At 41.9% G+C, this 16,212-nt stretch overlaps 1 protein-coding gene across 1 annotated transcript in view; it reads left to right on the plus strand.

The window, feature by feature from the left end:
- The window catches only part of OTOG (otogelin), a 1,048,712-nt gene that overhangs the window by 269,596 nt on the left and 762,904 nt on the right, over positions 1 to 16,212 (plus strand). The window contains exon 13 of the mRNA XM_078682941.1: positions 315 to 447. Within this exon, the coding sequence (XP_078539067.1) occupies positions 315 to 447 (133 nt within the window). The remainder of the gene's footprint in view (positions 1 to 314; positions 448 to 16,212) is intronic.

The following is a 16,212-nucleotide window of genomic DNA, read 5'->3' on the forward strand; positions in this document are numbered from 1 at the left end:
AGAAAAAGAAAAAAAGCCATCAAGAGTAGTAGTTTTCTTATGTTTATAATCGCTTTTGTCCAAGATATATGTAGTCTTCAAAGCTAGGAACAGAAAAATGCATGGCTATATTATTAATCAAACAAACGTTCTGGATCATTAAGAAATCGACGTTAGAATTGGTTAAAAATGATATTGCAATTCTGCTCTGTGACAATGAGTTACTGTTACTGTATTGGTGAACTGCTTTCTGCATTCATGTATATTTAAATTAATATTGTGATGAGATTATAAAATCATGGTAATAAATAATAACATTTAAATTACTTCCCTAGAACCAAGATGGATCATGCATACAGTCGGTCAGTCTAATTCTGAACCAAGATCCCAGGAAACAGGTGACGCTGACTCATTTAGGCGATGTTTTGGTGTATGATCATTACAAAGTTAATTTGCCCTATTCAGATGGTAAGAATGGAAAACAAGAAAGAACAGTATATTTGAAAACATTGTGTTTGTGTGCGCGTATTTGTTTTAAAACTTCTCTATATTTACGTTAATATGAATTTTTAGGTATTTTTGTAATTGTTCACTATCAAGATAATAGGAAAGGCACAATAAAGTAGCTCAGCATTTTCTTTCATTAAGGCTTCAGCAGTATACCTATTGTTGTTCTGATAATCTTTCTTCTGTTTTCTGTTCACTTTGTTTCTTTCAAGTGGGAGTAGAGGAAATTACCAGAACTGGTTTAGTAGGGTGAAAAAGGCTTGCCCTTCACCCACAGGCTGGCAGTGGCCAGAAAAGTGGACCCCCACTGATATCTCTTCAGAACACACCTGGGGGTATGAAAGCCAGAAGAAGGACTACCCAGCTGTCTGAAACCTTAAGGAAGGCTGTCCTGGTTGCCTTGAACCCAGGACCCAGTTGGCTGGCCTCCTGTTTGAACTACATGGGCCACAACAAACTTCTAGAGGCTCTTCCCCTGCAACTGTCCAGCTGACTAGTACCAACTGAACATGCTCTAGGGTCTAGACCTTGCTGCTGGCCTCTGGGTGAGTGGATCCTACCCCACAATTGGTGCCTCCTCTGGTCCTGGAGGCTTGGCTGGTATTAGAGTATTCTCCTTTTGTCCCCAAACTGCACAAAATGGGACTTTTTGCCAGCGTTTTCCCTGGATAACTAACGGAGACGGGGGTCGCCTTCAAAGCTATAACTATTGACATCAAATTAACAGTCAGCCTCAATGTGCTGGTTGGCCTCGCTGAAGGACATCTGACCTCCAGAAATGTTTTTAAGTCCAAACTTAAAGGGCTTCGCTGGGACCAATGCTGAGCCGATAGATGTTGAGGCCTTCCTAGGTACAGACTTTGAATTTCAACCACTCAGAGCTCTCTCACCTTCATCGATGACCACACCAAGACCCTGCCCTTCAGCAACCCACCGTTGTGTAGCCCTGCTTCGAATCCAGATAGCAGCTTACCCCACCAACGACAAGCCAACTACCACTTTTCCCCCAAAAACATTTCAAGGTCTGAAGATAAACTTTCAGCCGGGACAAACATTGTTCCTCTGTCCGATTCTTGCTCCATTGTGGGTGGCCTTTACTTTTGATTTTTACCTGATCTAGCGCGATCAGAAAACCCCGGTTGGCACTTTGAGCTTTTTGATGCTATTTTAATTCCAATTCCATCTTTAAAAAATCATATCTCCAGTTGTACTTATTGGATTTTTGTTGTTTATGTGTCATTTTATTTACTAGGATTTATTTTATTTTTCGAAAAGGGTTTGGGATTTTCCTGTGTCATGTTCTCACTTCATTACTGTTTGAGTGCTCCATAAATACTTTACACATTGCATCTAAGTTAGCCCTCACTACTTTGTGCCAAACTGCCAGAGGGTGAAGCACAGACTTATTTGTGAATTTAGTGGTTCACCCTGACAAGGACTGTAATTATTATTTGAGGCGGGTTCTCCCCTTCCTCAAATAATACTCTAAATTTCTTACATTGGTGGTCAGTGTTGAAATTTAGTACTTGTGTTTTTACCGGACTACTCGGTGATTGGTGTTAAATCAAAAATCCTTTGTTATAATCTGCCATGGAAATAGATTTTAAGATTTTTAAATTCCCATTTATTTTTGATTAGGCATTTACTTTTGTCTCAAATTTCACTCCTATTCTCATATTTTGCACCTGTGATTTTTGCAAGAATGGAGGTGGACTCAGTAACAATGGAGGTTTCATTGTTGTAGAGCTAAAAGAGTTGTTTAAGGAGAAGGGGCTTAAGCAAGCTAAAGGCTCCAAGAAACTGCAGTACCAGATAGCCCTCAGAGCCTGGGTAGAGGGTTGCAGTCTACATCACTACGGCTGTAGGATGATGGTGCAGAAAAGGAGGAGATGAAGGGGTAGGAAGAGAATGACTTGGCAATGGCCCCAGAGCCAGAGGAGAGCGACAGAAATTAGATTCCCTTCCTTGTCTGTGACCGAGAGCAGTGTGTCCACCCACAACCTGACCCCTGCAGAGTTGGAGGACAGGCAGGCAGAGATAAAGCTGAGGCTGAAACTGGCCACCCTGGTGATGGAGGTGAAAAGCTGGCCAGGGAAGAAAGGAATGCTGAAGCTCCTGCAGCCAATGCCATAGAGGAGAAAAAGGAAAAAGGCAGAGGCTGAGTGAGCCTTATAGAAAAATAAGCGGGCTCTAGAGAGAAATAAGATCCTACTACCACATGAGATGAGCCAGAAAGAACTGGACCTGAACACCAAGAGGGTAGCAGAGTCCAAAGAACATGACAGAAGTAAAACTGCAGTGCCTAGAGGAGGTCAAAGGGTCCACATCCCCAAAGACCTGATGCCTAACTTTGTGGTGTGGATAGCATTGACGAGTAGCTCAAAGCCTATGAGGTAGTTTTGTGCTCATGTAAGGTCCCAGAGGACGATTGGGGGTCTCATTTCTGGAAACATATGCCAGTCACTGGGCGAGATACCCTACTGAACCTAAATAAAGAGGACAGGATAAGGTATGCTCCCATAAAAAAACCTTGTTCTCAAGATTGGTCTTACCCCAGAGAAATACTGCTTGAAGTTTAGGAACAGCCAGAAACTTTCTCACAAGTCCTGTGTTGATTTTGTAAATTATTCCAGTAAGGACTAGATGGTTGTGTGAAGGGCAGCAAAGTGAGTTACTGTGATGGACTGTGCAATTTATTCATGAAAGAGCATATGTTCAGTAATTGCTTTGCAGAGCTTCACCAAAACTTGACTGATTTAAAGAGCACTCTTTCCAATGAACAGAAAAATGAGGCAGACCTCTGGGTTAATACCAAACAGTTAAGGATGGAATCTTCTGAGGGCCCCAACATAGATGAGAAGGGTTCCCACCAACTAAAGGAAGAAAGTAATACTGAAAAGTAAAAGGAGTTATCCAAATGTCAACAAAAGAGTTTACAGGGAAGGGAGTTCTAGTTCAATCCTGATTAGAAGAAGTGTGGTTTTCATGGGAAGAAGCCCAAGAGCTACTTCTGGTTCAAGTGCCATGAATGTTATCAGTATAGGAAAAGCAAAGGGGTACCATCTGTCCATGCAGGAAACAGTCAACAATTGGATGGACTCCCACTGGGAATAGCTGGTGTAATGCTAGAGGAGGCTCCTCCTGTTTGATTTTCAATTCAATTCAATTCAATCTTTATTATGTTTTGGAACTCCATAGAGGTCCACATAAAGAAAACACATAATACAAACTCCATTCATTACAAAAAAAAAAGAAAAACAATTTGTAACAATTTCTGCAATACAAAAGAGCTCATAGATACATACGCCATCCTTCAGTAAATATCTAAAAAGCATTAAAAAATATTAAAACAGAATCTCTCATTTGGGGGGTTATATAAGGCAAACAAAAAAGAGTTAACATTTAAAATACCCATTTGCAAACAAATTTGCCTTAACCATTTACAACGATATGGACGCAACACTGGGCATATAAAGAGTACATGCATTCGATCTTGAGTGGACAGTTGACAAAGATTACAAATTGCAGGGACTCCGTACCATTTAAACAAAAGATTATTTAGAGGTAACAAGTCCTGCCTCAAGAGTAACCAGAATCTCCGGACCCCATGGGGCAAATTCCAAGTAACGTAAGGTTGCACAAATGTTCTTGCAAATGAGTCTGTAAGGGGATTAACACCTTTCCTAGCAAGGATTGAGGCACTGTCTAGTCTATAGCTAAGGTCCCAGGAGGCCTTTTTCAAGACAGACTTTAACTGGGATGCGGATAAGGAAAAGAGAGTACTCTCTTCCAACTGCAGAAGCGATACAGCCTTTCTAAAGTTATTAACAATTAAGAAATGTTCTCTTAAACTTCCCAATAATTCTGCCTTTAAGAGGAATCTCATAGTCCCCTCTTCTCCTCTGGCTATGCTTGCGACCCAACGTACTACAGCTGCCAGGCCCTGCACCCAACTGCTGTGCAGGCCAAACTCAAGTCTGCAAGCGGCCACTGAGCAGACGGAACTAATGGAAATTACGCTTCTTAACAGCTTTCCCTCAACCGTATTTAAAAAATCCCAATGCTTTATATCGATTAATTCTAATCCATACAAAAGGGTAGAGGAAACTTTTGCCCTGAAGACCTCCAATAAATATAAAAAATGCCTTCTTCCCATTGCCGAGTATAATGCACTTAAGCTTCTCCCTTGGGATAAGGCTTTCCGGGCGTTGTTATCGGTATGGGGTTTATCACTTAAAGTGTCTGAGATTAATTTTCCTAGGAAAACATAGCTCTTTACCACCTCAAGTTTATCACCTCCCACAGACCAGATAAAGTTCGCAAACTTATGTTTTTTCCGGCCTGAGATGCACATAATTTTACTCTTAGATGCATTCATTTTTAAGTAATGAGTTTCTGCATACTGATGTAGGGCATGGAGGCGTTTAGCGAGACCTTTAGGCATAAAATCCATTATTAAAATGTCATCCGCATATAACAGACATGAGATGTGCTTTCCGCCCAAGACTGGAGCTATACCATCACAAGAGGAAAGAGAGGCAGGTAAATCTGCAATATATAATGAAAAAAGCAGTGGGGCAAGGAGACAACCTTGCTTAAGGCCATTAACTGAAGGGATAATCTTAGATAGTCCCCTATCACCTCCTTGCAAAACCTGACACCAATGTAAATGTATAGGCATTTATATAGCGCACTACTTACCCGTAGGGTCCCAAGGCGCTTCGACCGCTGCGAAACCCTTCCTGGCTTCCCTGAGAGATGGTCCCTTAATGGGTATCTCCAGGGTGAGACCAGGCATCCCCGGCGGTCTGGTGGGGCCGTTAGTGAAGATGAGGCAAGCTAATGCCCAGAGTTGCCGAGTGTGATCGCTGATCAGAGTGGGCACCGAGGCAAGAGAATTATCGAGTCCGCTGACCCTGGTCCAGAAACCTGCCGCGCCGGGAATCGAACCCTGGTCCCGGGCCGTCCTCTGCTCTCGGGTCTGCCGCCTCTAACCAGTGAGCCACACTACTTCACACCAAGTGTCTGTATGTAGTGCCTGGATCATATCTAGCAATTGAGGTGGCATTCCTAAAGCGGATAGCTTTCTCCACAGCAGCGGGCGATCAACCTTATCGAATGCTGTGGAGAAGTCTATAAAGGCCACGTACACTCTTCCGCCACGTACCCTTATATATTTATCAGTAATAATCTGAAGGGCGGAAAGATTATCCAGGGTTCCATGCCCTTTACGAAAGCCTACTTGTTCTAGTGGTAAAATTTGTTTTAGAACCACCCAATCGTTAATTAGGGACAATAGGCATTTAGAGAAAACCTTCCCAATTGCGTCTAAGAGGGCTATTTGACGATAGTTATTGGGTAGGTTTCTATCGCCCTTTTTAAACATGGGGACCAAAATGCTCCCCTTCCAAGAGGATGGGATAGATTTTTTAATGTAACAGATCCTGAATAGAGGGAATAAAATTTTACTCCAGGATACTGGATCTTGTTTCAGGACTGATATCGGGAGTTCATCCGGGCCCATAGCACCTGATGGACGCATATCCCTAATGGCCGATTCTATGGATAATTCTGAAGGGGATTCAATTGTGGAATTAGTTTCTTCCCCAATTCCCCTAAGTTCCACTTGCAGGTCATTCTTGGCATACAAACTTAGAATATAGTTGACCCAGGTTTGTTCTGAAATAGGAATTGGAAGGGGACGCACTCTTGAGCCACAACCCTCCCCAATGAGAGTCCAAAACTGTCTAGAGTTCCCTTGGACAGCGGCTTCCCGCAAACCAATCCATAACGAATCCTCTTTTTCTTTTTTCATTTTTTTCTTTATCCTACTTCTCCTTCTTTTAAGGAGAGATATTTTCCGAGATCTTTCTGCTGCTCCACATATATATTGTTCCCTCACCAATTTGTTTATTTCCTTATTAAGGAAGACAACTGCTTTAGGGAGGGTATTTTTTTTCCTGATTAAATTGGATTTTTTTACAGCAGAGATAATCTCCTTCATAAAAGCCTTGAAAGAGGACAGTTCCGACCCCTGCCAATTATTTAAGTTGGATAGAGTTTTTTCAAGGATAGGCTCCAAACCCTTCATAGCTTTAAAATCCCAGAAACATCTTCCTGTTTTTTGAAAAGTGACCACGTCACTGTTAAGCGACCAAGGGTCAGAATTAGGGGGATCCACTAGAAGAGTTAACATAATAACATTATGATCACTGAGGGTTGTTTCTACAACAACCAAATCCCTTAAAAGAGAAAAAATACAGTGATCAACAATTATATAGTCCAGAATTGATTTACTGTTGGGGGAACTATGTGTATAATTTGCGGGGACATCGGACGGAAGCCTACCATTGGCTATAAGCCCCTCCGTAATGTACAATTCCTCCAACAGTAATTTACCCCGTTTATTTGTTTTTATATTAACTGGAAAAAGGGCTTGGGGGATCAACAGAGCCTCCTCTTTTGCTTTATTTCTGAAAAGCTCCAGACTGTAATTGGAAACTTTGCAATTTAAATCACCAACTAACAAAAAATTGGAGGAAGGAACTGTCTCCTTAATTTGTCTAATAAAAGTGAAAACTTGTTTCAATACAGTATTAAAATGATCGTCTGGCGGTATATAGGCGTTTATTATCACAAAGGGGTGTCTTTCTCCCATATTATCTAGATTGGAAAGAGTCACTACCTGGAAAAGCTTACTGGAGTCTACATAGTGGGAAAAACTCCACTTTATTCTATTGGTTAATAGGCACGCAATTCCCCCTTTTGCATGTCCCCTACTAGAAGGGGTTGCTGCCGCCTACAACACAAAGTAATCTCTCCCTACATTCAATTTATCAATACACCATGTTTCCTGGATGCAAATTACACTGGCATTCAAGGAAGAGAGATACAATAGTTTTTCAGGGTTATTGTTAATGCCGGAGGCATTCCAGGAAATAACAGTGAAGGAGCTGCTAAAGATGAGAAAACAGTTTTGGGTTGTCTGTCACCTTGGACGACAAGGCACCAGGTAACCAGTTCCATTGCTGTTCATTCTTAGTTATGCCCCTGTTTATTGTTATTGGAGTGGGGATAACATGTGAAACTAGCCTTTTCGTTTTTAAGACACGAATCTTTAAGTCTTCGAAAGGCTGAGAAGAACCGGCTTGACCCAGGCCCCTATGATAGCCGTTCTCATAGTGGTTATTAACACATGTAGCTGTAAAGGGCACCACATCAATCCCCTGACTCTGGAAAGTTTCTGCTTTATTTAGAATAAGATTCGCTATCAGATTGGAATAGAACCTTACCCTAATAAAAGACATAGACCCTGTTCCTAGTATTGTTACTAGATCAATATCATTTGATTTGATTAGTTTCAGGCCCTCTATATCCTTACAACATTTCAACAAAAAAGATCTATTCAATACCAAATCGAGGTCAAATAGTGGAACAAAATCCAAAATCAGTGAATCTGTATGGGTTTCCATCATCTTAAAAGAGAAGTTTTGACCAGAGACTACCCCTTCTGCCAGTGTATGGAAAGGAGGGGCAGTAGGGTTAAGAATGGTTGATACCACAGGAACAGGATTTCTTATTTCCACTGCAGGAAAGTGGACCATGGGCCTTTCTTTTTCTGCACCCAGTTCTCTCGAAATTGGATTAGAACAACTGGTAATAATTTCATCAGTATTAACAAGAGGCACTACAGTTTCGGATGACAAAATATTTAAATCATGCCTCGAAATTCCATTATCGATCTCAACCTTAGCAGGGGAGGAATTATGACAGGCTTGGGAGTCCTCAAAGAATATTTGTCTCTGCCTCCTCTTTTTGAATCTACGGAGAGGCTTCCTCTTTTTTCCTTTACACTTTTTTTGTTTTCCCACTTTCTCCTCTAGCTCCATCCCCTTAAAATATGGATCAAAAATGGGATATAGTACCTTTTCGGCATCGGCATCAGACAATACAGCACTATTTTCCTCTATAACAACACCTGGTTCAAAGTCACTTATACAATTATGAGCAGACGTTTTGAAAACAGAGCATAATTCCTTCATCACAGGAGCAACTGGTATATTCTCAGTTGACAAACAGGGTGCATTAGCTGGTATTTTTTCAGGAAGTGTTATAATACAGGGATCTAAATCACAGCTCTTTTCTGAGGTTTTTGATAATAAAGCCTTTAAAATTTGAGTAACAGATTCCAATACACAATCTGAACTACCCACAAATTTACTCAGTAACGTTAGAATTGAAGATAACAAATGTTCCAAACAGATCAGAAATTCTGATATAGGTTTCTCTGATGATTTTGAACTAGGATCATTAATAACCTCAATCCCCGTTATATTGAGCATTGGACTCTTTGACATATTAGTCTGAAAAGATAAATCTTGAGAATTGAGGGAGGGAGTACTACTATAAAGATGTAGACCAGAGGGGGTAGCGCCAATTGGGGTCTTTATAACGTCTAGTAGTTTCCTAGGATCATCTACCAAATAACGTTCACACAACTCTAAGTCAATATCCAAAGGCTGTAAATCCTCATTAGTAACCTCCCTCAACTTGGAGTGATTTAATGAGTCATTGGGCGTAACATTTTCAGGTGTTAATGGGACCTTAGTTTTTTGAGAATTATCCAGATTAGAGGCTGAACACTTATCATTCTCAGAGAGTATAGGAGGAGAGGATAAAACACCCAGACTAGAGTATAAGCTTAAATTTAAATTTCCCGATTCCGTTTCCTTCTGTACTTGATTGAGCATTGGGTTATGCAAGGCAATTGAACCGGCGCCCTTATTAGAAACAGACTTTTCCGGGGGCACCTTATCCACCGTTTTCTCCCATAACTGAAATATCTGATTTTGGCCCTTCAATTGAATAGTTGAGACATTCTTGTTTCGGAGGGAGTTGGATCTAGTCTTAGCCGACGATCTTCCCCCCAACAGTCTCCCAGATCTGAGTTTTTTTGCAGTCATATTGCAAGCTATGTCAATAATGAAGGGTAAAGCTATATATAGTGCCAATAATCAGATTCAAATATGCTCAATACTTAATATCAAAATAGAAGCAGATGAGCGCGTCTGTTGAGTCACAAATATAGCAGCAATTGCCAAGGTCTATAAAGGTTGGATGATACCAAATTAAAATGAAAGTTAATAATGGAATGTTAATGAATGGGCCCAGCCCAGCCTACTTCTGCCACTGAGGCCACAGAGGGCCCGCTCTTTGTCCGGTCTTCGTCCGCGCTTCTGTCCGCGCGCGTCCCGCGTTTGCGTCTAAAGACGGAACTAAGTAGGAGGAGGAGGGGGCGAGAAGAGGCACCAGGTGCGCGCGATGTCCAGGCGCTAGCACCTCTGGGCCTCGTAGTCCCGCTCCCGCTGGTCGATTCAGCGTCCCTCTCCCTCAGCAGCCACGCAAAAGCAGGAATGGAGCACACGAGCTCCCGAATCCAAACAAAGCTCCTCAAGACGGAGCAGTCCTCGCCGTCAAAGTAGGGAACAGGTTTCCTCAGTGTGTCTCAAAGAAAGCACTGCGAGCGGCACCCTCCTGTTTGATGTTTGAGGGAGTGGAGAGGTCATACTAGTGTCCCTGGGTGACAAGGAGATGGTACCTAAATCTCACATGCCTAACATTATCAAAAAGTAGAGACCCTGGCAGAGTCTGAAGGCTCTCAGAGACACATGAGCCAGCATGAGTACTGTTATGTGTCATCTGGTGTCCTTAGAGCAGGTAGTCCCTTTTGTAGTCCACCAGGCTGTAAAAATAGACAACTAGGTAAGTCACTATCCAGTGGCTGTAGTTTGCTTAAAAGGAGGGGTGGATCTAAGGTTCTTTTAAGGTAGATGTGAGTCTAGTAGTGACTGTTGACTCTCTGTTAGGAAATTACCTAGATCACACCATATGGAAAGAGCTGGAGCTCTGGTCCCACTTGGGGATGTTGGGATTGCCTGAGTGGGTGCACCTGAACACATGGTCCATGGCAGCCTTTCAGGAGAGTCAGAAGTCTGAAAAGGCAGCCCAGGTGCTTGCCAAGTAGAGAAAGGGAGCGGGAAAAGGAAACCCACCCACAAAATCCCATGGTTGGTCCGAGAGGAAGCTGATCCTGAAGATGACGCTCTGGAAGCTACAGGGGAAAGCATTTCTGCCTTGGTAAACCTACTCGAGTTTGCTGGGTGGCAAACTGAAGGTGAGTCATCCAGGGTAGAGTTCTATAGTGCCCCACATTTGAGGGCATACAACAGCAGGCCTATGCCCAGTCACAAAAGTCACTGAATCAACATGTGATTACCTCTCTGTTAGATTGCCACAAAAGCATTCTGGCATAGCTTAGAGGCAATGTGTAAAGTATTTATGCAGCACACCAACAGTAATAAAGTGAAAACTCAACACAAGAAAGAGTCCAAAGCAATTTAGAAAAACAGGGTAAATTATGATAAATAAAATGGTACCAGAATGATAAATAGGCATCCAGTAGAACCAGAAATGTACATTTGGAATGTTTTTGTGAAAATAATGTCAAGAAGCACAAAGTGCCGCTTGCTGTTATCTTGACGCTGTGGACCAGGGGAAAGTCACAAATTCAGTTAAACCGCAATGGAGTGCGGGTCAGATACAGGGACTAAGTTAGTACCGCTGAAGAGTTACCTCTTCAAGTGTGGCACAAAGAGTTCTGTTCGCGTTGTTGGAGGCAGCAAGGAGGAGGCTTTCTTCTCGAGGAACAGGTCATACATCACAGTCGTTGTTGCTGTAGTGCGAAGACCAAGTAATTGCTGGTGCTTCGTGTTGGTTGATCGTCCCAGATGGTCTCTGTTGGAACAAAGAGCAAGTCTCTCTACGATTTCACCTTGGCAGTTGTCATGGGCGGTCAATTCTTGATGAGAAGAGGTCAATTTGTGGTTGTGAGGAGCCCAAACCTCAGGACTTTTTCTTTTTATTGAGGAGTTTACACTTATGCCATCCAAGGGTACAGGGCCTAGGGGGCACCTCTTAGGGATCATGAATTACTCCAGCAGAGGCCAGCAACAGGGCTCAGGCAGGTCTAGTAAGGTCCGATTGATGCTGTCCGGCTGGGCTGTTGCAGGGAGGCCTCTGGAGGCTCATTGTGTCCCTGTAGCCGAGTTCAGCCAACTGACCCCTGGAATCACTCTGGGTAACCTGGGATCAAGGCAAGTAGGTTCAATCTTCCTTCTTCAGACCGCAAGGGAATCCTTCCATCAGCAGGGCAGTCCTTCTGGCAGAAGGCAGTCCTTTTTCTGAAGCTTCTATAGGTCCATGAGTGTTCTGATGTGAGGTTCTGAAGGTCACACTTTTTATACCTGGCACCATCCCCAAAAATGGTTCTGGTCAGTTCTTCCCTTTACCCTGGACTTGACTTCAAACTTTCTAGGGTTACAAAACACAGGGCAGATCTAGTGTCATGTTTCATTTTGTGTTATGCTGGCAGATTCCTTTGAAGTGTAAGAAGGGCTGGGTGATATCTTCTCCCCTAGCCATCTTCTCAGGAAGATCCTCTTGCCTCACTCCTAGGCTTCCTTTGTCTCACTGTCTTGAAGCAATACATAGTCCACAACAACAGAGCCATTCACAGTCATATGACCTAGGGCACTGGCAGAAAGACAAATTTTCCAACTTTCAAAAAGTGGCATTTTCAAATGTGTATCTTAAAGTCCGACTTGACCATTAAAGACGATATTAAATTCTAATTCATTCAAGTGTAAACAGCATATCTCTATTTGCACTCAAAGTGAAGTGAGCACTTATTAAATGTAAGAAGACAACCCAGTGTTAATCAATGGGAGAGATAGGCCATACAACCGTGAAAAACTAAATTGGGAGTTTTTCACTGTCAGGAGCTGTAAACCTGTAAACCTTAAAGGCTTTAAAAGGATACTTCAGTGGGTGGCACAATGAGTGCTGCAACCCACTAGTGGTACAAAAGTTGGTGGTGATGGACGGAGCAACCGAACCAATCAAACACTCACACCCAGTCAACAGATCTGGATTTAATCCATCACCGTTCTTTAGCCCACTTTGCCACCCCAGTTCAGACATGGCCATATGCAAATCAGTCTGACCCTGTGCCCCATGGGAACAGTCCAGCCCGAACTGCCAAGCTATGCCTTCCCTGGTCCCGGAAACAAGCTTCCTAGGACCGGTTTCTGGCATTCCAGCCGTCTTCAGCCAGGCTAGCTTGAATCCAGTGCCAAAGTGAGCAAGGGACTCACGTCTGAGCATACCCTGCCAACTTATGGCAAACAAAGCGGTACAAAAGGGGTGGTGATGGACGGAGCATCTGAACCAATCAAACACTCACACCCAGTCAACAGCTAAAGAACGGTGATGGATTAAACCCAGATCTGTTGACTGGGTGTGAGTGTTTGATTGGTTCAGATGCTCCGTCCATCACCACCCCTTTTTTACCGCAACCCACTAGTAGCATTTAATTCACAGGCCCTGGCTACAGGTAGTACTCTAAACTGCTGACTTCGAAGTACATTTTAATGTGCCAATTAGGAGTGGGACAATTTGACCATGTTTTAGGGCAAGAGCGCAAGCACTATATCACTGGTTAGAATGGAAAAAGTGCAGACTCCTAAAAGCAAACAAAAACAGTATTAATAAAGGAAGGCCAAAACATTGGGGCGACTGCAGAAAAGGCAAGCTTCTACAATAAATTCAACACAATTATTACCAGCAATAAAATAATAAAACACATCATCGAAACAAACATTGTAAGTCTGACCATAAACATAAGTGTCCCAGATTAATTTAACAGCAATTAAAGTATGAAATACGTTCTCACTTTTGTAAATCCATGCTATATATAAGTAATGTATAAAGGAAAATTGATGGATGCTATTAAATTGTTGACAGTCCTTATTAAATCTTGTAGGAAGAGAAATAAGTGCACAGGGAATGATGTAATGGACAACAGCAACATATTTTAAAAGAGTAATGAAAACACGACCACTGATAGAGGTATCCATAGATTTGCTCATCTTTAAACGATGGTGGAAAACTTGATGCAGCAACATTTTCAAATAAATGTAGATTTTCCTTGATTTTTATCTGAATATCAATCTGTTCCCCAGTTATTTTAGATAATATACATCCCAATTATGTCTTTTAATGTCTCCAGTGTCTCTGGGGGCACTAAATGATACACATTCTCACCCATGGTTGAGGACAGATTTTACTTCACCTTGCACAAATTAAATGAAACCTAACCTCATTGAAGCTATAGTCAATAACTGTTCCTCATGAAGTTGAGAGTAATATTTTTCTGAATGTGTAATGGATTACAGGCACAACTAGTATTTTAGGAGATTCTGAGTAGATGCTGATTCAATGTTCTTAATGCATACATTCACTTTCCAAGGGACAATTTGTGTGCTCGGTCACAGCATAAGTCTCAAAATATGTTTCTGTCACTGCATGGTGAGCCAGCTGTGCCACACTCTGTTACATTATATTATGTGTTGCACTGTTGTATGCTATTTCATACTATGATGTATTATGTTTAATGTAATGTAATTCCATGTCATACTATCAGACAATGTCCTGCAGCAGAAGGCTAAAGCGGTTGTTAAAAGCCCTCATCCTTGGTTATAACGAGTAGCGAACCTTTAGCAAATTATATAGCCATAGGCAGAAGTGTTATGCTGCTATTAGAACATTCACCCATTGAGAGTAGAATCCAACAAAATCAAAAAGGAGAAAGAAAAAGATAAACAATGAAACGGTGGCGCAAAACATATGTATCAGCCATTACTGGCATTGAGAGACTTTTTTGGCTTTAATGGTGCACTCTACTTTTCAGCGTTTTACTATATAGTGTAATGCTACACCATAGTATAATGTTAATCAATGCTATTCTGTGCTTTGGTATTTTATGCTATGTTATAGTGTTTATGATTCATAAAGTGCATCATATGCCTAAGAGAATTACATAGCTCTGACAGGCATGAAAGTCATTACATAGAATTCTAGCCAATTTTTCTGCCATGCTGTTGTGGTACATGCTATGCAAAGTTATTTATTATTTTATTTCATTTTGTCTTTTATTATGTTATATATGCAAATTGTATGATACTTTTCTAGGGGTTGTGCTACTTGCGGTAGTCTCTGTCAAATAAGGAACCCTTAGAGATGGTACTGGTACCTTGAAGGTTTTACTTCCAAATTGCCTTTCCTCTGAATTTGGCTTACGTGATAAGGCTGGCATTAACTCACCTGAGGTTTCTATCGGAGTTATAGTGAGGCCATGACATTACCCAGGAGCTATCGGTCTAATTTCAATGGAAAGATAGTAGCACGACCACTTTATGACCATGAAGAATTACAATGTCTACAGGATATGGCGGTGAAGCCAAATGTGTCTGCATGCATAGGATTATGTTAACCTGATTGTCCTCCTGATTATATCATCAGGGAAGTCTGACATTGAGGAATATATATAAACATTAGAGGGAGTGAAAGGAGTTTATCAACGAGTCTTACCCTTTCTTACCCAGTACCAGCTCCCTTTTACAAGTTAATAAAAAATTCTTATTAAAAGATTGTTCATCTTAGATGACCAATCGGTCATAATTTATAAAAGGTAGTGAGAATATTTCTCAGTAAAAAAGTTATTTTAGTAAAAACCTTAAAAAAAGGAAATAACCCCTCAACCTCACGCTAGTGGCATGCTTCATCATAGGTGTCTTTTATTTGTTGTTGAGTATTCGTTCTATTAGTATTTCTCGGTTTCTTTTTATCTGACATTGGATGATTTCCATCAATGTAATCAATGTTCTTCGGCACCTTATTGTTTGGATCTGGATCGGCCATTGAGCACTGTTTGCTCGTGAATGGGCAAACCCTTTATTCAAAAGAATTATTTCAAACACATTTTTAATTACTATTGTTTCATATATTTTTTTTAAATGCCTTTTAAAATAAGTATTAATAGTTTTAACCTGTGGTTTGACCTTTTACATATTTGTTCCTATACGTTTTTTTTTCACCACATGCTCTGAGAAGATGGTGAATTTATGAGCTAATTCCACGTGTCTACAGAGTTACCATCGAACTCAAAATATACAATTTTAGCAAGCGTTATTTCCACATATGGAAACATTTATACTTGGAAGCAGCAAAACTAATGCATTAAGAACCATGCCTCACTTGTAATAGGGGGCTGAGAGCCAGATGTGCAAAGCTTTTTTTCATTCACAAACGGCCCAATTCGCAGAATCGGACTGTAAGTGAACGAAAAAAGGCATTTTTCAATGTACACAGGCCCAATTTGCGATTTGGTAACATATTACTATATCGCAAGTTGGATTTGCAATTCTGGATTAGGAAGAGGCTTATTGCGGGAGTCCCTTCCTGATATTGAATTGCAGGGGACTTTGCTTCACTGCTTGCAGCCCGGGGGGTCAGCGCCTACAACTCCCAGGAGCCTTCCAGCCCCGATGCCTGCTCTTCGTGCCCGGAGGTGCTTATCTACCTTCACGAAGCCCCGCTGTGCGGGACTTCACTTCACTGCTTGCAGCCCGGAGGGGTCAGCCCCTACAACTCCCATGAGCCTTCCAGCCCTGACGTCTGCTCTTCGTGCCCAGAGGCGCTTATCTACCAGCGCGAAGCCCTGTTGCGCGGGACTTCGCTTCACGGTGAGCGCCTACAACTCCCATGAGCCTTCCAGCCCTGACGCCTGCTCTTCGCGCCCGGAGACGCTTATCTACCAGCACGAAGCCC

The sequence above is a fragment of the Lissotriton helveticus genome, chromosome 3_1 (genome assembly GCF_964261635.1).
Source record: "Lissotriton helveticus chromosome 3_1, aLisHel1.1, whole genome shotgun sequence".
NCBI lineage: Eukaryota > Metazoa > Chordata > Amphibia > Caudata > Salamandridae > Lissotriton > Lissotriton helveticus.